The sequence below is a fragment of the Prionailurus viverrinus genome, chromosome C1 (assembly GCF_022837055.1).
Source record: "Prionailurus viverrinus isolate Anna chromosome C1, UM_Priviv_1.0, whole genome shotgun sequence".
In the NCBI taxonomy this organism is placed as follows: Eukaryota; Metazoa; Chordata; class Mammalia; order Carnivora; family Felidae; genus Prionailurus; species Prionailurus viverrinus.
This window is the reverse complement of record NC_062568.1, coordinates 188,999,245-189,024,205: the sequence shown is the minus strand read 5'-3', so window position 1 is coordinate 189,024,205 and position 24,961 is coordinate 188,999,245. Positions and strand designations below refer to the sequence as shown.

General features: G+C 41.9%; 1 protein-coding gene across 1 annotated transcript in view; it reads right to left on the bottom strand.

Moving 5' to 3' along the window:
• Positions 1-24,961, bottom strand: part of CSMD2 (CUB and Sushi multiple domains 2) — a 600,812-nt gene that overhangs the window by 33,450 nt on the left and 542,401 nt on the right. Inside the window, exons 54-56 of the mRNA XM_047870009.1 lie at positions 21,684-21,857; positions 18,551-18,739; positions 4,215-4,388 (exon numbers count right to left, since the gene is read on the bottom strand). Coding sequence (XP_047725965.1) covers positions 4,215-4,388; positions 18,551-18,739; positions 21,684-21,857 — 537 coding nt within the window. The remainder of the gene's footprint in view (positions 1-4,214; positions 4,389-18,550; positions 18,740-21,683; positions 21,858-24,961) is intronic.

Below are 24,961 nucleotides of genomic sequence, written 5' to 3'. Positions count from 1 at the left end.
TGGAAGGCTCTGTGGTGGAGGTCAGGTCTTTGACCTCTGGCCCATGCCCGTGTGGAATGTCAGTGGTCCAAGCTGGCCGCATCTCCTTCTTCCTTTTACCTCTTTTCTGTAATATCTGCAGATTCTGTGCCCTCTCTGTTTCCAGTTCCAGCATCTTAGCTCAGATGCCCAGTGTCCTTTTGCCCAAACTACTGTGAGAGCCTCCCAACTAATGTCCTTATCTCCTAAACTCTCCCTGTAACCCACCTTCCACTTTATCCTCAAACCAAGACAATGAACAACCACCAAACACTGATCTTTTTTTTTTTTTTTCCTGCTGAAATATCTCCACTGGCTTCCTGTTGCCCTCAGGTTAAAGTCTAAACTCCTTAGTGTAGGTTTGTCTTCTCAACAGCCTGGCTTGAATCTGGATCCTGGGAGGATTCCCTATTCACAAATTATGCAACACTGGTGAATTCTAGTTGAAATGTTTTAGACCATCTCATTCCATTCTTTCTTTGCTCCTTGCCTCCTGCTACATTTCTGCATTTATCTGGGTCCTGATATTGTACAGATCCACCCGAGAAAGTTCTAAGGATCCAAGAGGTGGAGGATGGTACAGAACAAGAGACAAAGCCACAAGATCTAGGCTTGTGGGAGCCAGGACCCCTCATAATATGAAGATGTATAGGAGACATCATTAGCTCAGACTAGGCCATGCTAAGTGTGAGGAAGGAAGAGGAAAATTAAGGAATAAATGGTAACTTTATGAGAAGATGATGTGGAATGTATCTCCTCATGAACCCACATGTGTGGGCATCAAATGGTAATGTCTAAATGAGCATTTAGTTTCTTGAAGTAAATAAATATTTAAGTCATGTATACCCCACTATTTACTATTTATGTCTTTTCTCAATCTTGGAATTATTTCCTTTTCTAGTTTAGTTTCAGTCTGTGAGAATACTACACAATCCCATGTTGCTCTCTACCAAAAAAGGGAGATTCATTCAACCTTCAACTCAAACATTTGGAAAAAGAAGGCCCACCACATTTGGCTAGATTTTCTTCTTTTTTGAATTTTTCCAGGGTGTAGCTCATGCAACAGGCAGTACTGGGCCCTATTGAAAGCAGTTCTGATGGTGAGTACACTAATTCTCACACCGGCCAGCTGACCTCAGCTGGAGCTGCCCTGCTGAACAATAGGCCTGAGAATGGAACTCTCCAGTCCTAGGAGCTGATTCTTTTCCTTTTTTTTTTTTTTTTTTTTTTTGGAGAGAGCGCACATGCACGTGAATGGGAGAGGGCCAGAGGGAGAGGGAGAGAGAATCTATCTTAAGCAGACTCCATGCCCGGCATGGAACCCAATGTGGGGCTTGATCTAATGACCATGAGATCATAACCCGAGGCAAAATCAAGAGTTGGGCACTTAACCAACTGAGGCACCCAGGCATCCCAAAAGCATTCACTCTTTTTTTTTTTTTTTTTTTAATGTAGGCCCCACACCCAGTTTGGAGCCCAAAATGGATCTTGAACTTACGACTCTGAGATCAAGACCTGATCTGAGATCAAGAATTGGATGCTTAACCAACTGAGCCACCCAGGTGCCCCCCAGGAGCCTATTCTGACAGAATGGTCCTCACTGTGGTGTTTAGGAATCTGTTTCAGTGATAGGAATCTAGGATAGAATATTGTACCATGAGGGCAGATGGTAACTGTTGGCCCTCTACGAGGTATATCAGGAAGATGATGACATTGCAGAGGTGGGCAATGAACAACCTGATGTATTTCTCAAATGCTAGAAATCTCTGCATGTCCTGATGGCCCAGGGACTTATAACCTGTTATGCATCACCTGGGTGTATGGTCATACAGAATGAGGCTCAGAAGTTTGACCCTGAACTTCTGAATGCATATTTCTTAGGACTGGCAGGAGATGCTATTGCTAAAGATGATATCTATAAATTTCAGGAAGGGAGGAATTATATTATACTCACCAATGTATATCTAACATTGCTTCCTAATTACTTATTCTTCTCATCTCTCATTTTCTTATCTAAAGCATTTAAGATTTATTAATTCCTCAGCTTTAGCACTACTATAATCCCTTCTAATCCTGTCCTCAGAGATCTCCAGCAAAACTCTGCCCATGATTCTCATCTCCAAAGTGTTTGTCATCCTTGATGGATACACAGGAGAAGTGTTGGATATACATGAGAACTATTCTTCAGAATATTCAGGTCAGGGATCAACAACTGAATGCAACACATCCCCTAAAGAGGGGGGGGGGTCCATGTCCTCTAATGGTTCCTTTCTTGCTTCTTACTTTTTCATGTTCCCAGGGAGTCAGCTTGTTTCTAGTCTCCCTTGACCTTTGATGTGGCCAAGGAAGAGCCCTTTCTTTCATATGTAAGACTAATGCTTAGGAAGTCACAAAATTTTGAAATTGGGGTTGAAATGGTTTGGAGGTTTTCTAGACAAGAACTGTTTCACTACTGTTTCAAGTAGGTCATTTTCCAGCATCTGCTAACACAACTCCAGAGAAGGGAAATTACATTGAGGAGAAAAGATTCTGGATTCCATGCCTTGGGCCAGGAGAATGGCTGTATGTTTGGGTTACCCCTGCTAACAGACAGTAGAGGCTCAAGGCTTTCTTTCTCCTGTACTCTGTACTTCCTTTTCCCATGGAGAAAAAATATCCCCAAGATAGATAAAATTGGCTTTAAGAACACCATTGGCCCAATATCCTAGAGAAGCGTCTAGAGGGAGGAACTTTATGCAAAGGGACGATTCATAGAAGGGACTGGTGCAAATGCATGCTTGGGCAGGCATATGGATGGGAAATGCCTGTCTTTCCTCTTTGGAATTCCTTTTCCTCCTGGAAATTGCTCTATGGATAACTCAGGAGGATTCAATTTACATGACTCTGTCTTTTCCATGCTATCTTCCCCAAGTCACTTCCACCAGAAGTACAAACAGAATGGGTTAACAGACTTTCCACTAGTCTGGGCTAAAGGAGTCTCTGTGGCTGATACATAGTCCTGCCCAGTTCATGAAGTGGATGATTAATGAGATTAATAAAAGTGAGGGGCCAAAGTCCTGGATGGTAATATAAGTGATAGGTCTGAGATTGTCCTGGGCAGCCAGCACCCCTTTGAAATAGTGGTCAGTATTCAGGAAGTTCTTCTTTCTGGGAAGACCTAACCAATATCTGGTTCAATATTCTGGCAGTACCCTAAATTCTGGGAGACAGGATCATCTAGGAGCTCAAAATGCAAGAATAGCTACATGTCTTGTGGATGAGGTCCCAAATCAAGGAGAAGGCGTCAACAACAGAAGGTTGGGATTCTTACCACTAGAGGGGGTCTGGCATGGGAAGGGATAGGGGCTTCAAGGGGGGCTTCCTAGGGGAACAAAAAGCTATATGAGGAACTACCTTCTCGGGAGTGACATTCTTTATGAGATCCCTTTGAGGGCCAGGAAGGCTCATCTGAAAGGAGACCAAGATCAGGGGTGCTATTTTTTTGCTTGGTAATTTCTGTCATTGGTGAGACAATTCAATTTCAAATATTTTGTTCTGGTAACACATTACAGATAAACTTCTGGTTTGGATAATATGGACATAAGAGCTATGGCAGTTTCTTACATTTGCTCTTCGGAAAACATGTCAGTGTCCCCGTAGAGATTAACAGTAAAACAAATTTATTAATAGAGAAAGTCTGAGATTGGTGTGTGAGGGCAGTAGTGGAGACCTGTATCCCACTAGGCAGCCTTGACATAAGACCTGTTGGAGAGGCAGTGGTAAGAAAGTAAGGGAAGCAGGCTGGGGCTTTGGAGTCCCAAACAGGGAAAGAAAGAACACAGGAGTGGGTTTGGACCTGGGCCCAGCAACAGGGAGGCTTGAAGTCTTCCCAGAAACCTATGGAAACAAATGTCTGGATAGGACTCTGGTCACAGGGGGACCTCACAAGCTTGCATCCTCCCTAGTTTTGTAATCTCTTGGCTGTACGGGTTTGGCCAGAGTAGATGAAGGGGATGAAGCTGGGCTCAGACCACCAAAAGCTGAAGTCTGGTTGGGACCTCTCATAGCTGTGCTCTCTGCCTATGAAGGTTAAGATGGGGGTCCAAAAGGTTGGCTTCCCTCCTGTCCATCTGTCACACTCACACCTTGGGAACTCATCCATCTCCCACCAGCCAAGTGTTCCATGGGAGCCTCCTCCATCATGCCAGGCTCCTTACCTGAGCAGTGGGGGAGGGAGCCAGTCCAGTGTCCATCCAGCCCACACATACGGGTGGCATTTCCGAGCAGAGTCCTCTTGCCGGTGCAACTGTAACGCACGACTGCTCCGACAGTATAGCTGTCCCCGGACATCTGGGCATGGGGTGGGGAGCCCGGATGGCCGCAGGACACCACTGTGGGGAAAAGCGAATATGTCAGCAACTCTGCATAGGGATGGATCATCATCATAGGAAACATGTTAGGCTTTCTGTAGCGACAGGCAGAGAAGAAGAGAAACCTTGGGTATCTGTTGAAGTTTGCTTCCTGCTGGCACACCTACCTGGCATCAGCAGACAATGCCTACTCAATTTGCCATACATTTTGCATATCTGTGAAGTGAAGAGTAATACTGTTTTTTTATGAATTGAATAAGATAATAGGTGGGAGACTGCTCAGCATGTAGCAGGTATGCAATAATATATTTCCTTTCTTCTTTGCCTCTTGTGCTCACCGCTCTCTATTTCCTCACTGCCGTAGGACATACCCAAGGTGTCTCTGGCAGCAGGGTGGCACACATAGTAAACATAAGACAGAACAGATGATCTGTCACCCTACGACTGTCTGCATTGGCTACAGTTTCCAGAATAAGGGCCAGTTCTAGTCCTTTTCCAACTGCATCGTACAGATGCCCACATCAATTGTCTCCAATTTGCCCCCTTCGGTCTGCAAGCTCCCTCTCCTGAGACACCAAATTGTAACTGAACACCAGTGATAAGATTAGAATACCAGATTATCTGAAGAAAATGAAAACACTAGCCTGAAAAGATACATGCACCCCATGTTCACTGCCACATTATTTACAATAGCCAAAATATGGAAGCAACCTGTCTACTGACAAATGAGTGGATAAAGATGTCGTGTATAGATACAACAGAATATTATATAGCCATAAAAAGAATGAAACTTGTCATTTGTGGCAACATTAATGGACTGCAAGGGCATTATACTAAGTGAAATAAGTCAGCCAGGGAAAGACAATTACCATATGATCTCACTTATATGTGGAATCTAAAAAAAAACCCAAACAATGGAGCTTTTAGATACAGAGGATAGACTGGTGGTTGCCAGAGGCAGCGGGTAGGAGGCAGGCCAAATGGGTGAAGGAGGTCAAAAGGTACAAACTTCCAGTTATAACATAAATAAGTCATGGGATGTAATGTCCAGCATAGTGACTATGGTTAATAATACTGTATTGCATATTTGAAAGTTGCTAAGGAACTAGACCTTAAAAGTTCTCACAAGAAACAAAATTCTATAGCTATGTATGGTGAGGGATGTTTATTAGACCTACTGTGGTGATCACTTCACAAATGTATACAAGTATCAAATCATTATGTTGTATACCCAAAACTAATATTATGTTGTATGTCAATTATACCTCAATTTTTAAAAAAAAATTTTTTTTTTCAACGTTTATTTATTTTTGGGACAGAGAGAGACAGAGCATGAACGGGGGAGGGGCAGAGAGAGAGGGAGACACAGAATCGGAAGCAGGCTCCAGGCTCTGAGCCATCAGCCCAGAGCCTGATGCGGGGCTCGAACTCACTGACCGCGAGATCATGACCTGGCTGAAGTCGGACGCTTAACCGACTGCGCCACCCAGGCGCCCCAATTATACCTCAATTAAAAAAGAAAGATTAGAATACCAGAATTGAGATGTACAGGACAGGGCAGGGCAATGCTGTCAATGTCACTGGGTTTGCTTCCCATTGTTCTTGCCATAAGTTGATACCAGGTTCTTTCATTTACTCAACACATATTTATTGAGTGCCTATTATGCGTTAGGCTCTATTTTATGTGTTTGGGAGAAGAATTTCTGTGCTCTCATGGAAATTATATTCTAGTGGAAAAAAGAGACTACAAATAATTAAATATGCAATTCTAGGGGTGTTATGAAGAGAAACAAAGCTCCATCAGGAAAAAGATATTCAGGGGTAGACTGAGTGCTATTTTTGAGTAAGGTGATCAAGGAAGATCTCTCTGAGGAAGTGTCATTTGAACAGTGATTTGAATGATCTAAAGAGGTCTGTCATGCAAGATATGTGGGAAGAGTATTCTGAGGGAAGGGACATCAGGGGTAAAGGCCCAGCGGCACAATGAGCTTCGTGTTTTTGAGGAACAGCAAGAAAGCCAGAGATGCAGAATGAACTGAGCAAAGAAAGAATGGAGGACATGTTTGGAGAGGTTGCTAGGAACCAGATCATCGCATAGAATTCAGATTTTATTATAAGCATGATGGGACACCACTGGAGTGATGTGATTTGACTTATACTTTAACAAGATCATTCCGGCTATAATGTAGGAAACATTCTGTGTTTGGCACAGTGTGTGGCAAGAAAGAGGGAGCTGCTGCAGTAGTTCAAGAAGAGATGACAATGAATCGGATGGACTAAACTTTGTGGTAGGGTAGGAGATCCTTGTAGTCATTGCTTGCACCCAAAAAGGGCATAGGTCACAGCATATATGATGAACCAGACAGGTGACCAAAGGGATAAAATGTGAGTTGGGCCAGTGATGTCCCTGATGATGGAATTTTGGCCATACACAGGGATGGCATGAATAGGTCATGGGTATCTTTATTTCTCGCTGTGGTCTTGGTGTGTTTCAAGTCCTATTCTAAGTGCCTAGGATCTATTTATCTACATATATATCTATCAATCTATCTATCTAGTGTTTACTTTTGAGAGAGAGAGAGAAAGAGAGAGAGAGAGAGAGAGAGAGAGAGAGAGAGAGAGAGAGAGAATGAGCAGGGGATGGGCAAAGAGAGAGGGAGAAACAGAATCCAAAGCAGGCTCCAGGCTCTGAGCTGTCAGCATAGAGCCCAACAGGGGGTTTGAACCCAAAAACTGTGGGATCATGACCTGAGCTGAGGTTGGATGCTTAACTGACTGAGTCACCCAGGTGCCCCAGTCTATAGATTATCTGCCAAGACTACTGCTTAAAATTCCTTCCATCAGGCATGGAGTCCATTTCCCCTCCCCTTGAATCTGGGCTGGCCTGTGACTTGCTTTGGCCACTGGAATGTGGTAGAAATGATATTGTGGATTAGGAGGACTGGCAGCTTCTGCCTTCATTTTCTTGGAATACAGCTGCCATGATGTAAGGAAGTCTGGCTTACACTACTGAATGATAAAAAATTACATGGAGACAGGGGCCATGTGGAGAACAACCACAATGCCCCAGGTGACAGCTGGGACCATGTTTCCTGACAAGTTTCCATCTTGGATCTTTAGGTCTAGTTGAGCCTCAGTAGCTAGATGTGCTGTCTCCAGTAAACTCTGCTTGAATTGCCAACCAGAAGTGATACAATGGTTGTTGCGTTAAGCTGCTACACTTTGGGGTGATTTGTTACACAATATATAATTGTGGATTATATATTAAATTATAATTAAATGGATATGACTTTGGAAGTCTTGAGGGTAGGGGCTGTATATTGCATGTGGGAAGAATACGAATCGTGGTGGCCAAAGGCTGGCTGTGGCACACTGTCTGCAAAGATGGCCACCAACAATTTTTTTCCTTCCGTGTGCATGCATCCTACTCCTCCCACTTATACCTATTATTTCCTCTGCCCTTGAATCAAAATCTTATAGCTTCCTCTTTTGCTCTAAAAACTCAGCCTCCAAGCAAAGAAGACTAAACCATCCTGCTAGAGAGAGTAGCCACATGGACAGAGGCCACAGGGAGAAGAGTCGGCACAAAGCCCCAAAGATGTAGGAGAGGCCATCTTGGACTCTCTAGTCCTAATTGAGCCAGTGGGGTACAGATGAGCCAACCCTGCTGTGATGGTTCATTTTATGTCATTGTGTGAAATTGACTGGGCCACATGATGCTCAGATATTTTGCCAAACATTATTCTGAGAGGGGGTTTGAATGAGATTAACATTTGAATAGGCACACTGAGTAAAGCAGAGAGCCCTCCCCATTTGTGAGTGGGCCTCATCCAATCTATCTCTTTTTTTATGTTTCAAGTTTTTATTTAAATTCTAGTTAGTTAACATACAGTGTAATATTAGTTTCAGGAGGTAGAATTTAGTGGTTCATCACTTACATATAACACCCAGTGCTTATCACAAGTGCCCTCTTTGATACCAAGCTCTTGAAGGCCTGAATAGAACAAAAAGGCAGAGTAAGAGAGAATTCTCTTTTTCTGTCTGTCTTTGAGCTGGGACATCAGTCTTTGCCTATCTTTGGACTCAGACTTGGACTAAAATTTATACTATTGGCTCTCCTGCTTCTTGAGCTTTCAAACTCTGACTACTGTCTGCTCTCCTGGGTCTCTAGTTTGCCAAATGCAGATCTTGAGACTTCTTAGCCTCCATAACTGTGTGAAACAATAGATAAAAACATAGATCTATCTACACCCCCTTAAATCTGTATCTGTATCTGTATAATCTCCCATTGCTTACTGGTTCTATTTCTCTGGAGAACTCTGACTAATCCACCTGCTAAGCCTTGAATTCTAGACTTATATCACTGTAAGAAAATATAAACATTTGGTATTTGAAGGCACTAAGTTTTGAGATGTTTGTTACACAGCAATACATAACTGATATATCTATTTATCCTTAAGATAGCCCTATAAGGTAGGCACTATTTTAATCTCAATCTCACTGATGAGGAAAATGAGGCATGGGGAAGCAAAATAACTTACCCAAAGTCACAGACCTATTCAATGGTAGAATTAGTTCTTAAAACCAGGCAAATTGACTCCAGAGGTCACATTCTTAAGTATCATAATTAACTCTCTTCTGCAATACTATTTTTACTTTATTCTATTTTGTTTTATTTTTTATCTTTTAAATATGAAGTTTATTGTCAAATTGGTTTCCATACAACACCCAGTGCTCATTCCAACAGGTGCCCTCCTCAATACCCATTACCCACCCTCCCCGCCCTCCCACCCCCCATCAACCCTCAGTTTGTTCTCAGTTTTTAAGATTCTCTTATGTTTTGGCTCCCTCCCACTCTAACCTCTTTTTTTTTCCTTCCCCTCCCCCATGGGTTTCTGTTAAGTTTCTCAGGATCCACATAAGAGTGAAAACATATGGTATCTGTCTTTCTTTGCATGACTTATTTCACTTAGCATAACACTCTGTAGTTCCATCCTTGTTGCTACAAAAGGCCATATTTCTGCAATACTATTTTAAATTTTTTTCCCCAACGTTTTTATTTATTTTTGGTACAGAGAGAGACAGAGCATGAACGGGGGAGGGGCAGAGAGAGAGGGAGACACAGAATCGGAAACAGGCTCCAGGCTCCGAGCCATCAGCCCAGAGCCTGACGCGGGGCTCGAACTCCCGGACCGCGAGATCGTGACCTGGCTGAAGTTGGACGCTTAACCGACTGCGCCACCCAGGCACCCCTGCAATACTATTTTAATACAATGAATGCATTCTGCCCTTCTGCAAGGAATGGAGTCTCTAGTTATAATTTAAATGATTTTATGACAGTTTATTAGAAATTTCTGGATTTCTAGAAATTGTCCAATTTAAGCTCTCTAATGATTTTTCAAATAACCCCATTTTAAATGGAAATAAAACATACATACATAAAAGAAAAACACAGTAAGCATAAGCATATAGGTTAGTGAATTGTCACAAAGCAAATACACCCAGGTAACCACCATTCATATCAGGAAATGGAATATCACCAGCACCTCAGAAGCTCCTTCATGCCTTCTATCTACCTCCTCCTCCCCAAAGTAAGCCACCATCTTGACTTCATACACCATTATTTAGCTTGCCTATTTTTGAATTTATAAGTGGAATTTATAAGTGGAATCATATGGTATATATTCTTTTGTATTTGGCTTCTTTTACTAAACATTATGTCTATGATATTCATCGATGCTATGTTTAGCAGTACGTCTTTCATTATCACTGCAATATACCAGGAGTTAGCAAACTTTTTCTGTAAGAGGCCGGAGAGTAAATATCTTAGGCTTTGAGGACTACACATAGTCTCTGTTGCATACTCTTCTTTGTTTCTTGTTTTTTTCCACATTGCTCTAAAAAAAAAAAAAATTCTTATGTCTTAGCCACAGGTTGGATTTGGTTCATGAGCCAAGTTTGCTAATCCCTGCTATATACCATTTGTATTATTTGCTGTGTAATAAATTGCTCCAATAAACATTTACTATCGCTCATGGTTTCTGTGGGTCAGAAATTTAGGAGTGGCTTAGCTGGATGGTTCTGGCTCAAGATTCTCCATGAGTTTGTAGATAAGATGTTGGCTGTGGCTGCAGTCATCTGAAGGCTTGACTGGCTTCCCCTGAGAGTGACTGATCCAAGAGAGCAAGTTGGAGATAGAAATGTCTTTTATGATATATCTTTGTGAGTCACACACCACCAGTTGACACAGACTAACCCTGGTACAGTGTAGGAAGATATTATGTAAAGGCAAGAACACCAGCAGGTGGGGGTCATTGGGACCATCTTCAAGGTTGACTGCTCTATCACTGCGTGAATATACTGCATTTTTTCATCCATTTCTTGTTGATAGACATTTGGGTTGTTTCCCATTTGGGGCTTTTATGAATAACACTGATAAGAACATTTTTGCTCATGTTTATTGATGAACACATATACGTTGGCTATTCCTAATGATTTCTGTGATTGCAGTTGGCTGGCTGTTTTTCTGATGTTCTTATTTGCCTTTAAAATATTTCTTTGGCTGGGGCGCCTGGGTGGCGCAGTCGGTTAAGCGTCCGACTTCGGCCAGGTCACGATCTCGCGGTCTGTGAGTTTGAGCCCCGCGTCGGGCTCTGGGCTGATGGCTCGGAGCCTGGAGCCTGTTTCCGATTCTGTGTCTCCCTCTCTCTCTGCCCCTCCCTCGTTCATGCTCTGTCTCTCTCTGTCCCAAAAATAAATAAACGTTAAAAAAAAAAATTAAAAAAAAAATATTTCTTTGGCTAATTTGAGGACAGTGTTAAATTATGGTAATATCTAATATAATCTCTGAAACAGTATATGCAATGCCTGATATTATTTTTTTTGTCACTGGCTTGATCTAGGCTACTTGGGTATCTGTAAAATTAGTAACCAGAATATACTCTATTGTTTTATTCCTTTCCTGTGGTTTATTCTTTTAAAGGAGGAAAAAGTCAACCATAAAAATGTGACAAAAAATAAAGCACTGTCAATACCATTCAGCTGCTGTGGGTAAGGAAAATCAAGAAAGGATGTAAGATAATAAAGAGGAACAACTTATATTCACTGTATATTTGCATTCAAATCGGGGAGGTGAAGAACAAAAGAGAAGGTGAATAACAGCTGTTGTATTTCTCAGTTTGTCAAATATAAAAGCATTTAAAAATGTTTTCAATGTTCATGCCTGTGTCCAAATGGGATACACTGCAGTGGCTGTTTAGTTTCTAACTGCAAATAAGTTTATTTTTATTTTTTTTCCCTAGCTGCAAGTAAGTTTAAATGTGTACATAAAAATTGGTAAGACAGATATTTAGCACTGCTAATAGTAGCAAATTTTCTTACATTACACAGAATACATATATAACAGGGGATTGAGAAAAAAGCATAAATTGTAATTCAGCAAAGACAATAATACAAATCAGCAATTAATAGACTACGCTAGGTCCTACAGCAGAAGGACACCATGTGGGTTGAAAGTTGTATGAAAGTTGTAGTAATGGCTGGCCAGCCCCTGGCACTCCCACTGTTTTCTAAAGCACTTTATCAGGGAAGTAGCATATGCTATAGACCTGGGTCACACATTTTCCTTGGTCCCTGCACATCCATGCCGATTAAAACAGTTTGCCTTAACCTGGAAGGAACCGTTGATTTTCATTGACTGGGTTGATTAGGGGATATATAAGGTACTCTATAATTTTCCACAAGCCTATTCACAGGTAACTTGGTCTTCCAGAAGTAAAAATTTAGTTAGCCCACTAATATAATGTCATGATAATCATACAATATCAGTGAAAATGGTTTCACTTAAAGTCACTTGGGATCTTATAGGTAGTGAAGTTTCCTTAGATTTATAGGTAGACGGGGAAAGCCCACCAAGCCCAGTGATAGTTGATTATCCCGAACAGAATTTTAGCTCAACTTTAAATTAGTTCAACCTAAAAAAACGATAATATTAGTGTAAATTACTAACGTGGAGAGACCTGGGGAAATCTATCAGAGATCAACAATATGAATGAGAATTTCAGACACAGAGAATCACACAAGAAGGTCTAATTTGGAGACCCAGAAGTAGTGAAAGAAGAGAATGAGGGGTGACAATATAGAACTGATAGCTGAGAATTCCCCAGATGTCAAAAAATATCTAGGAAGCCTAATGAATCCTAAGAAGGATAAATAAAATATCTAAACACAGTGTAAAAAAATTCAGAATGCCAACAAGAAAGAAAGGATCTTAAAGTCAGTTAGGTAAAAAAATAATAAGGCTACCTAAAAAGTACAATGATTAGATTGAAAGCAGACTTCTCATTAATAATAAATGCCAGCAGAGTGCACCAAGGGAAATGTGTCAATGTGTACTTTGATCCAGCTAAATTATCATTTAATAACTAGGGAAAATGCAGGACACCAAAGACAGAGACAGACTTTTCAAAGGAGTGAAAGACTGATAGCTGACTTCTCTGTAGCAATAAAAGAGGTCAGAAGGTATTAGAGAAATTTCTTTAATGGGCTGAAAGAAAATAGCTACAGCTTGGATTTCTAAAACTACCGGAAATATCTTTCAAAAATGAGGGACAAATAAATGTATTATAGACAAACAAAAACGGACAGTGTTTGCCACCAGCATATCTTCATTACGTAAGATTCTAATGAATGTTCTTCACATAGCAGGAAAATGATCCCATGAGGAAGGACAAGGTATAAGAAGAAATGAAAAGCAAAGAAAGTGGCAAATATGTGGCTAAATCTGAGTAAACAATAACTGCACAGGACAACAACAATAATACATTGTGGGTTTTAAAAAACAAGGCACAAAAAATAAAAAATAAATAAATAAAAAACAAGGCACAATTAAGATATAAGAAAACAATAATGTAAAAGCCAGAAAAACATATGGAGTTAAAGAGTCCTAATGTTCTTGTATGATATAGGAAGAAGAGAAAAATATTAACTTTAGACTTTGGTAAGTGAAGTTGTTCCTGTTATAATTTCTAACATAGCCATTAAAATGTAGAGTGTATAACTTACTTATTAGTAAAGAAGAAAACATAGAATTATAAAAGTTGTTAATCCGATAAAAAAAAGAGAAAAAAGAAACTGAGTAGGACAAACAAAAAACACAAAATAAGATGGTAGATTTAAGCCTAAATATATCAGTAATATGACATGTTTACAGTGATAAAAAAATACTTTCAACCAAGAATTCTATAGCTAGCAAAACTATCCTTCAAACATGAAGTGGAATTAACAAATTTCTGGATGAACAAACATTGAGTATGAGAATGCATCACTAGCAAACCTAGAAAGAAATTCTAAATTATAAAGAAATTCTACAGGAAGTCTTTCAGACTCAAATGAAAGGACTGAAGTCACATGAAGAACTAAAAAATCCTAAAACAGGTAAAAGTAACTACATAGGTAAATATAAACTGCAGAATAAGTGTTTTTTTGTTTGTCTGTAATCTTTCTTCTTCTGTCTGAGAAATGGCATGAAGCAATAATTGGAAATATGTATTGATAAGCATACGATGTCTAAAGGTGTAATTTGTATAACAATAACAGCACAAAGGAGAGGGAGGTAAGGGAGCTTTGTAGGAGCAAATCTTCTGCATACAACTGAAATTAAGTTAGTGTTATTACAAACTATGTTGTTATAAGTTAAGATGTTAATTGTAATTTCCAGAGTAACCACTAAGAAAATGACTTAAGAAACGCACAGTGAATAACAAAGAAATTAAAATGTTAAATTAGAAAAGATCTATTTAACGCAAAAGAAAACAGCAATAGAACAAAGAACCAAAAAATCTCTCCAAACTCAAAAACCAAAAAACACAAAACCATAAGATACATAGGAAACAAATAGCAAAATGGGTGATATAAAGCCTACCTTATCAATAATTACACTAAATGTTGATTAAATACATAAAAGGCAGATATTAGCAAATGAATAAAAAACATGATCCAACTACACGCTGTCTAAAAGAGACATCCTTTAGACTCAAAGATGCAAATGGACTGAGAGTAAAAGATGGGAAAAGATATACTATACATACAGAGACTAAACAGAGGCTGGTATGGCTATCCAGACCAGCTATCTGATATTATCAGACAGGAGAGATTCTGAGGCAAAAATTGTCGTTAAACACAGAAAGGACACAGAAAATTTTATATTGATAAAAGGATCAATCCATCAATAAGATAAAACAATTATAAACATATATGCACCTAACAGAGATCCCAAATACATGAAACAAAAAATAACAGAATTGAAAGGAGAAATAGATAAGTCAACAATAATAGTATGAGATTTCACCACCCCATAGAACAAGACAAAGATCTACAAGGAAATATGGTGACCAACACTATAAACCAACTAGACCTCACAATCATCTAGAGAACACTCCCTGTAGTAACAGCAGAATAAATGCTCTTTTCAAGTGCACATGAAATGTTCTCTAGGTTAGACCATGTGTGAAGCTATAAAATAAGTCTCCATAAATTTAAAAAGATTGAAATCATACGAAGTATGTTCTCCAACCACAATGTGATGAAATTAAAGCTCAAGAATGGAAGGAAATTTGAAAAATTTACAAACATATGGAAATTAAAAAAACACTCCTAAATAACCAATAAGTCAAAGAAGAAATCAGAAGAATAATTAGAAAATACTTTGAGGTGAACAAAAATGAAAATAGAACATACCAAAACTCATGAGACGTAGTGATAGCAGTGTTCAGAGAGAAATTTATAACTGCAAATGCCTACATTAAAAAGAAGAGATCTCAAACCAACAAACCAACCTTTCCCCTTAATAAAGTAGAAAAAGACAAGCAAATTAAACTAAAAGCAAACAGAAGAAAGGAAATAATAAAGATAGTAGCAGAGATAAATGAAATAGAAAATAGAGGAAAAAACCCAAAACTATGAACATGAACAATCGTATGAAAACAAATCAGATAATTCAGATGAAATGGACAAATTCTTTTTTTTTTAAATTTATTTTATTTTTTTGAGAGACAGACAGAGTGTGAGCAGGGTAAGAGCAGAGAGAGAAAGAGGGAGACACAGAATCCGAAGCAGGCTCCAGGCTGTGAGCTGTCAGCACAGAGCCTGACGCAGGGCTCGAACCCACAGACCATGAGATCATGACCCAAGCCAAAGTCAGATGTTTAACTGACTAAGCCACCCAGGCGCTCCAGAAATGGACAAATTCTTAAATGTTCACAAACTACCAAAACTTACTGAAGAAGAAATGGAATATCTGAATAGAGTTATAGCAAATAAATGGAACCAAACAATAATCAAAAAACTTTCAAAGAAAAGCCCAGGACTAGATGATTTCACTGCTAAATTATATCAAATTTTTAAAGAAGAAATAGCACTAATCTTTCTATTTCTTTTTTTTTTTCTTTCAACGTTTTTTATTTATTTTTGGGACAGAGCGAGACAGAGCATGAGCAGAGAGAGAGGGAGACACAGAATCGGAAACAGGCTCCAGGCTCTGAGCCATCAGCCCAGAGCCTGACGCGGGGCTCGAACTCCCGGACCGCGAGATCGTGACCTGGCTGAAGTTGGACGCTTAACCGACTGCGCCACCCAGGCGCCCCTAATCTTTCTATTTCTGAAAACATAAGGAGAAGGATGTTTCCTGACTCACTTTATGAAGCCAACATCACCCTGATCCAAAGACATCACAAAGAAAGGAAACTATAGACCAATATCCCTTATGAACATAGCTGCAAAAATCCTCAACAAAATACTAGTAAACCAAATCCAGCAGCATATTAAAAGTATTATACTATGGCCAAGTGTGATTTGTTTTTGGAACACAAGAGTAGTTCAACATCTGAAAATCAATCAGTGTCATATACCATATTAATACAACGAAGAGGGGAAATCTCAATAGATGCAGAAAAACCATTTGGCAAAATCCAACACTGTTTCATGCTAAAAATTTTCAATAAACTAGGAGTAGAAGGGAAATTCCTCACCCCTAAAGGGAATTTACATAAACTTTACAGCTAACATTATACTTAATGGGTGAAAAACTGAAAGCTTTTCTCCAAAGACTAGGAACAAGGGAAGGATGCCTGTTTTGCTACTTCTGTTCAACATTGTCTTGGAAATTCTTGCTAGGGCAATTAAGTAAGAAAAATAAATAAAAGGCATCCAGATTGGAAATGAAGAAATAAAATTATATCTATTCACAGATGATACGATCTTGGACTATTATATTACATTGGATTAAGCAATGGTTTCTTAACTATGCCACCAAAAGCACAAGCAACAAGAGAAAAAAAATACATAGGTTGGATTTCATTAAAACTAAAAATTTTCATGCACTGGAGGACATTATCCAGAAGTAAGAAGATAATCCACAGAAAGGGAGAAGTTTGCAAATGATACATCTGATAGGGGTATAGTATCCAGAATATATATAGAACTGCTAAAACTCAGTAATACAAAGACAAACAATCTGATTTAAAAGTGGGTAAAGAACTTAAGTAGAAGTTTCTCTAACGAAGAGATACAAATGGCCAAGAAGCACATAAAAAGATGCTCAACATCATTAGTCATTAGTGAGATGCAAATCAAAACCACAATGAGATTCCACTTTAATACCCACTAGCATGGCTATAATGAAAAAGATGGACACAACAAGTGGAGGTGAGGGTGTAGAGAAATTGGAACCTTCCTACCCTGCTGGTGGGGATGTAAGATGGTGCGGTCACTTTGGAAAACAGTTAACCTCAAAAAGTTAAACATGGAGTTACTATATAATTGGCACAGCAATTCCACTCTTAGGTATATGCCCCAAAGAACTGACAACATATGTTCACACAAAGACCCAGGCATAAATGTGTGCAGCAATATTATTCATAATAGCTCAAAAGTGGAAAGAACTCCAATGTCCATCAACGGATGAATGGATAAATAACTGTAGTATACCCATACACTAGAATGGTATTTGGCCATAGAAAAGAATGAAGCACTGATATGTGCTACGATATGGATGAACTTTGAAAACCTTAAGGTAAGCAGAAGGAGCCACACACACAAGGCCACATGTATATTTACATGGAGTGCCTGGAATAGGCAAATATTTAGATAGAAGGTAGAGTAATGGTTCCCAGGGATATAGGGGTAGTGGAGATTCACCTGCAGGAACAAGAGGAGAGAGCAGGAGGTCAAGGGACAGTTTCCTCATGTGGATGTGTGAGGTTAGTAACCGAGTATCAGGGTTCTGAGCACCTCCCTTCTCTCTCCCACCATTTTTAGCATGTTGTTCCCATATATTTTTTTCTAATAATAATTATGCAGTCATTGTTGATGGAGATGTAACAGATACTATACTAGGCACTTTTTATGGCTTTTCTATTTTTCTTTTTTTTTAGAGAGAGTGAAAGCATTAGCGGGGGGAGGGGCAGAGACAGAGAGAGAGAGAAAGAGAGAGAGAGAGAGAGAGAGAGAGAGAGAGACAGAATCCTAAGTAGGCTCCATGCCCAGTGTGGAACCTGATGTTGAGCTCAATCCCACAACCATGAGATCATGATCTAGGCTGAAATCAAGAGTCTGATGCTCAACTGACTGGGCCACCCAGGTGCCCCGTGCTTTTCTAATTTAACCCTTTAATAACTCTATGGAATAATTATTAGGGTCATTTTTATAGATGAAGAAATGGAGGCTTGAAAGCTTAATAGACTTTTGTCAAACCAAACAGCTTGTTTAGGGGCAAAGCCAGAATTCACATCTCAGTCAATCTGCCTCCAGAGTCTGTGGCATTTCTGCTTCAGTCCTTCAAAAGAAAGGGGTTCATGTGTTATTTTTCTGGAAAAGCAAGGAAGGGGTAAGGTTTGAGACAGTGTCATGCCAGGCAGTCTGTTGTGAAGGCAGAGTGCCCTGAGGGCTAAAGAGGATAGCAGTGCAGCAAAGAGGAAAGAGAAAGAGGAAAGTCCTCTAGCCAGGAAGAGAGAGAGTGCATAAGTTGGTGTGAAACTAACCCAACAGGGCCTAAGATGCAGACAGAGTGACTGTAATTGTGATGTAACACACACACACACACACGCACGAGGAGGACATGTACTTGGACATGGGCCATCCCGTCAGTCTGCACGGGTGATCACTTTGAGTCGATGACATCTACTTACAGAGACACTGGGGGCGGGGACGGTCCCATGTGCCATCTCCCTGGCAGCTGAGCACCGGGGTGCCCAGGAGGTAGAAGCCGTGGTTGCATTGGTAAGACACAGTGGTGCCGTAGCTGAACCTGTGCGGGCCGCTGGCATGGACTTGACGCAGGCTGTTTTCTTGGTGCCCAGGATCGGTGCAGTTGATGACTGTAATGAAAGGGGACAATTAGACACAGAAACCAGGATGCAAAGATTGTCTTATGCTTCTAAACAGGAATTCACATGTCCAAACAGGCATGCATTCCCAGTATGGCAAAATGTCCAGACAAATTGGTAGCACGAAGCCAATCCTGCCTGGGAGGGTGAGCTGGTCCTCAGGCTGCTGTACTTCCTGATCACTGACTTTGATAGCCTGGTTAAGGGATTCATTCTTCCACGTCTTGCTAAACTCACCTCTCTGGAGAAGCCTTCCCACCTCCTCCCAGACTGGTTAACCTCTGCCCTGGCAGTGTTCCCTTGCACGAACCTCTACTGCTGACCTTATCAGCCTAGATGGTGAGTTGTTTGAATACATGAGTCCCCTGAGGGCATGACTCCCTTGTCTCTGGGTGCACTAATCCTGGTGCAGCAAGGCTGCTGATCGTTGTAGAACAGATGCAGCTGAGCTGACTGCAACAGGGGTTGGTCTTTTTTGGAAAGTGTTTTAACCACTTTTTAAATTTTTATTTATTTATTTATTTATTATTTATTTATTTATTTAAAGTTTATTTATTTTGAGAGAGAGAGAGACCACGCAGGAGCCGGGGAAGGGCAGGGACAGAATGAGAGAGAGAGAGAGGATCCCAAACAGGCTCTGTGCTGTCAGTGCAGAGCCCTACATGGGGCTTGATCTCAAGAACTGTAAGATCATGACCTGAACTGAAATCAAGAGTTGGACACTTAACCCACTGAGCCACCCAGGCATCCCAGGATAGGTATTTTTAAAAAATCTTTGATAAATTTTTAAAATGTAAGATATTTCTACCTTTGACGAACTTCTCTGAGGCTCAGAGAGGCTGGCGTCACAAAATAAATGCATAACATGCATTGATTCTCACTATTTATTGCCATATATCGAATGCCAAGCAGTGTGCTGGGCAGTAAAGATACCACAGAATTTTCAATTGAGAGTAGAATTTCTCCACCTTGGCACTGTGGACATTTTGGCTGCTAATTCTTTGTTGTGGGGGCAGAACTATGTATTGTAGGATGTTCAATAGCATCCTTGGCCTCTACCCACTAGATGCCAATAGAAACCCTCCAGGTGTGACAATGAAAAATATCTCTAGATATCTGTCCCCTGTTGGGGCAGAGGATGGATAAAATCATCCCCAGTTGGGAACTGTTGGTCTAGAGAGAAAAGGACAAACAAGCAATTATTTTGTTTGATAAGTGCTCTGATAGGGGTAGCAGAGAATGTTCTAGAAGCACAAAGCAGTGCATCTAGCCCAGTGTAGGAGGTGGAGCAGGAAAGACTTCCAAGAAAAGGTGACATTTAAGCTGGTTCTTTTTTTTTTAAATTTTTTAAAAACACTTATTCATTTTTTGATAGAGAGAGTGTGAGTGGGAAAGGGGCATAGACAGAGGGAGACACAGAATCTGAAGCAAGCTCCAGGCTCTGAACTGACAGCACAGAGCCCGATGCAGGGCTTGAACTCATGTACCGTGAGATCATGACCTGAGCTGAAGTCGGACGCTTAACCAACTGAACCACCCAGGCGCCCCTAAGTTGGTTCTTGATGGTTGGGTAAAAGTCATCCAGACAAAGTGGGATGGAGAAGAACGCATTTGAGGAGACTGTGTGGGAGTGCCCTGGGGACGAGTGAGCACAGGGCACATGTAAGGAAGAAGTTCAGTGTGGCCAGGGCCCAGTGCAGAGGTGAGGCTGAGGCAGAGGACAGTGCCATTGTAAGGGCATTGGGAAGTCTGGGAAGGCATTTCAAACAGGGAATGGCTTGATCAGATTTGCATTTTAGACTGGCCACTCTGTCAGGGTAGACAATGGGCTGGTGGGAGCAGGACTGGAGGCCATGACTTCTAAGATTTTACCTTAGCCCTCTGATTCCGAGACCAGTCCTGAGTTTGTTACTCTGGGCAGGGGCCTGTGGGGGCAGGAGCTGCAGTTACAGGAGAATTTGTATCTCATGTTGGGGAGATGGAGCACAGCTCTTGATAGGGGATGTGGGTAACAATACCCCAAAGCAACCAAGTTCTAAACTCTTTCCTGCCTGAAAAGATGATCGAAGGAAGGCCCAACACCAGCTTATGGAAGTTTTCCCTGTGTTTTCTGAGACTTTCTCTCACTCAAAATGGCATCTTAAAATGTTATCAGAGGGATGTTATTTTTAGGGGTAGTTGTGATGCATCTTCATTTATTTGAAAATTTTGGTCCTTTAATATCAGTTACAAATGACTTGTGACACACTGCACAGCCAATCACCGTGCACCCCCACATACTGCAATGAGAAGCCATCCTCCTAGAGACTGTGTCCTCATGACTATAGCAATTCGATCAAGCTCCATGTCAGGGCTGGGGTCGTTCACGCTCTGTCTGCTTTGACACTCCACTCAGATGTCACTGAGTCTGCCAGGCTATTCCTGGTATGAGGCAGCTCCATTTGCCCCTACTATTGTGACCAGCCATGAAATGCTTTAGAAACTATATCTTAAGTAGCCCAGATGAGGCCAGAACATCCTCTGCTCAGTCTCTGCTTCTTGGGTTCTTTTCTTCCTCCCTGTTTCATTCCAAACCCTATGCTCTTTGCTTTTTATTTTTCATTCTAAGTTTTCTGATTTTTTCTTTTGTCAAGAATGGGGCTTTATATGATAAGGATGAGTTATTTGTTCTATGAAATGTAAGCAAGAAGACTGCTTTCCATTTCTGTTTTGGAAGGTGCAACTTGTTTGTTTTGCTTATATAACCAATGATGAAATCTTACATGGCTCTATCTGGGGGATGAGAAAGTCCTCATTTATGACCCTTCTTTGTCCTCAGTTTTCCCCATCCGAATCAAAATAACACCAGGACTGAATCCACTGGCCTGTGCTGCGGGGTCACCCCCACAGATGGTAGCGGTACAGGGGGTGAGGTGGGAGAAGAATGGTGACTCACTTCTGCAGGTGGGCAGCGTGTCGCTCCACTGCCCGCTGGCCAGGCACTGGGACCTAGCAGCCCCCTCAGCCATATACCCAGGGTTGCAAACAAACTTAACCACATCGTTGAGGTTAAACTGGTTGCCCTGAGTGAGGCCGTTGATTGGGTTGCCTGGGTGTCCACAGGTAATTGCTGCAACCAAAACAGAAAATAGGTAAGCCCTCCTATTATTCCATACCCCTAAAGTGCATCCTTTTTCTCACCTAGTGTTTCTCATGCCCATGAGTGAAGTTCAGGCCTAAGTCTAACTATAGTCTCTTAGCTATAAAACCTTTATTTCCTGAAATCAGCATGGGGACATACCTTCTTCCTTGAAGGCACATCTGTAGCTTGGACAACTTGAGAGAAATCACTCTGTGACTCCCCATGAGGCATTAGGCCTGGACTGTAGTTCTGTTGTCCGGGTCGTCAGTCCTGCTCATTTTCTCTGCCTCTATCCCTGTCGTACCCCATGCCCACTCTCCATCACTGGATGCGATGACTACCCCTCAGTGGATTCAGGCCCAACCTACTTCCTGGCTGAGCTTGACAGAGCCAGAGTCAATGCTAACTACACCCGAATGGAGGGATTGCTCCCCATGCCAGACCAGTGGCTCAGCCAAAGCTGTTGTTGAGAGCACAGTCCTTCCCCTCTACTCCTTCCAGATGAAGGGAGTGCAATCTGTGTAATTTCTGGTCCTTCTCTGTGCAATTTGGGAAGAATGAGCAGTCATGCTTGGCCCAGTTCTGCCCTCTTCCTCTTGGGACCCGGCGCCTGTGAGTGGCAGTGCTCTCTGCTGCTCCCCTGGAGACAGGCTCTCCCCAACAATGGGGCGGGGGAGGTGCTGTCCTTGCAGCCTTGCCTCTGATGGTGTGAATCCACCCCATTCTGGGTTTGCTTTTTTTTTTTTTTAGCAGACCCCATATGGCTTTTACTTTAAACTATGGCTTCCAACATAGGCTTTATTAGTAATAAAGGTGATATTGTGGAATCCTTGCAGGCCATTTTATTTTGTGATTTGTTCAATTATAGGCAGGGCAGTGGGGGAGAACCCAGTGCTCGAAGGCCTGGCCCCAGAGTGCGAGGGTCACCACTTTGTCCCAGCTTCGTCCTTCCTCCTGGAGCTGGAGTTGATCCCTCCATGCAGTGGCACTGGTCTCTCTGAGGTCTCCTGAAAATAAGTGCCTGCCTCAGAGCCTTGGCACTTGCTTTCCCCTCTGCCAGAACATCCGATGGCTCCTGCCCTCACATCTTCAGGTCTTCCCTCAAATGTCAGCGTTTCAGTGAGGCCATCCCTTATGACCCAATAAACAACCTCCCCAGCACTGCCCGGGCCCCTTGCCTTCTCCACTTTTCTCCACAGTAACGGACATGCTCTACATGCAGCTCTTTGTTTGTTCATTGTTATCTCCCTCCACCTCAAGGTCAGCTCCATGGGGGCAGGTTCTTTGATTTGTTTCTTGCGATATCCTTGGGGTCGGGACCAGTGCCTGACATACAGGAGGAGCTTGATAAATACTTGCTGACTGGAAGACCAGTGAGCACATGGATGCATGGGTACCAGGGTTTCTGCTTTGCTCCTTAGCCCTTAGTTCTCTGTAGCACCTGCCTGGTACCCCACCTAGTCTCTTCAGACTGAAGTCTCAGTTGATGCTTTTGCCAGCCCTTTCTCTTGGTTCTGGATTTTGAGGCTGAGAAACCACGAGGAATGTTTTCTTACCCCAACAACTGGATCCACGAAGAGCCCACCCCAAACCATGATGGTGTGAATGGAGATGGGGGAGCGAGAGCAGGCATTAGGCGGGGCCCAGTTTTTGCTGTGGCCAACTCTGGCATCATTCTGGTTCAGTTCTCTTATGTAAATCTCAACAGTAGTATCCCTGACTCTAGCAGAGAGGGCCGAGCAGAGCAGGACACATGTGTTAGTGGATTGCAGGGGTTTGAGACTGCCTGGTGTGCTAGGATGAGGGTGGGCTGTGGAGACCAGCAGACCAGGATTTACTACTCAGCTCTGCCCTTTCCTTACTTTGGACAATTCACTCCAAGCTCACTTTCTGTATCTCTAAAGTAAGGATTTTGAATTGCATTAATAGGTTTGCTTTGAAAATAGATTCAGACATTTACTTTTCATTCAACATTACTGAGTTCCTTCTATGTGCTAGGTACCTTGCTCTGCTCTGATGATATACAAGGAGGAATATGATATGGTCTCCAACCTCAGGGAGCCACTTCCCAGTCCAGGGAAGCAGACTGTTAGAACACAGTGTGCTGGTGCTGGGATAGAGGCCCACAAAGAAGAGAGGCATCTACCCTCCACAGGGGAGAGAGTGGGTTAAGGAGGATTCCCAGAGGAAACAGCATGCCATCTACACTGGATCTCATGGATGAACAGGACCCTGCCAGAACAGCAAGGTGGGAGGAGAAGGGAGACAATCTTCACAGGGTCTTTGAACTCACGGAAATGATATGCAAAATATTGGGTGGGTGCAGTGTGCTTGGGAGAGGATTCACCCCTCTTCCAGATTCACAAAAGGTCATGAGGCCCCTTCTCAAAGGCTAAGGACCACTCATAAAAGTGAGAGAAGAGTGTTGAGTAGTAAACCTTTGGGGGTACCACCTCTTGAAGGACAGGTCATGAAAGCACCTGCAAAGGAACTGAGGGGTGGTCAGCAAAGTAGAAAAAATAAAGCCCAGCAGGGGGTGGGAGTGTCCCAGAAGCCATAGGGAGAGCCTCAAGAGGTGTCAGATACCCCAGATAGCTCTGTTTCTCTGGGGACCCTGATTGGTACAGGCTGCAAAGAAGAGGTGGAGAACACCCCACTAGGAAGGAAAATAGAGGTCTCTGTGAAGCTTGAACACTTAACTGGGGCTTGAGGGAAATTAATAGAAAGGAAAGGTAAGCAGTACACAGGAGACAGTTAAAAATAGATTAAGTTCGCTAAGGAGGCAGGAGGGAGGGGATCTGAGAATCAATGGAGGGCACAGCCTTGGGCCTGGAGAGAGAGACTCTTCTACAGAGGTAGGAGGGAAGGGAGAAGAATAGATGTGTGGGTGGGAAGCAGGAAGCAGAAGGAGTTATTGTTTGATGGCTTCTATCATCTCTGCAAAATAGAAAGTGAGGTTATCTAATCAGCTAATAATTATTGGGGTCTATCTGCATTATTTCATTTAGTCCCCACAACCCTGTGAGGTAGGCACCATTGTCATCCTCAGAGCAGTCGGGAGACTTGTTTGGGGGCACTGTTTCCAGGTGGCT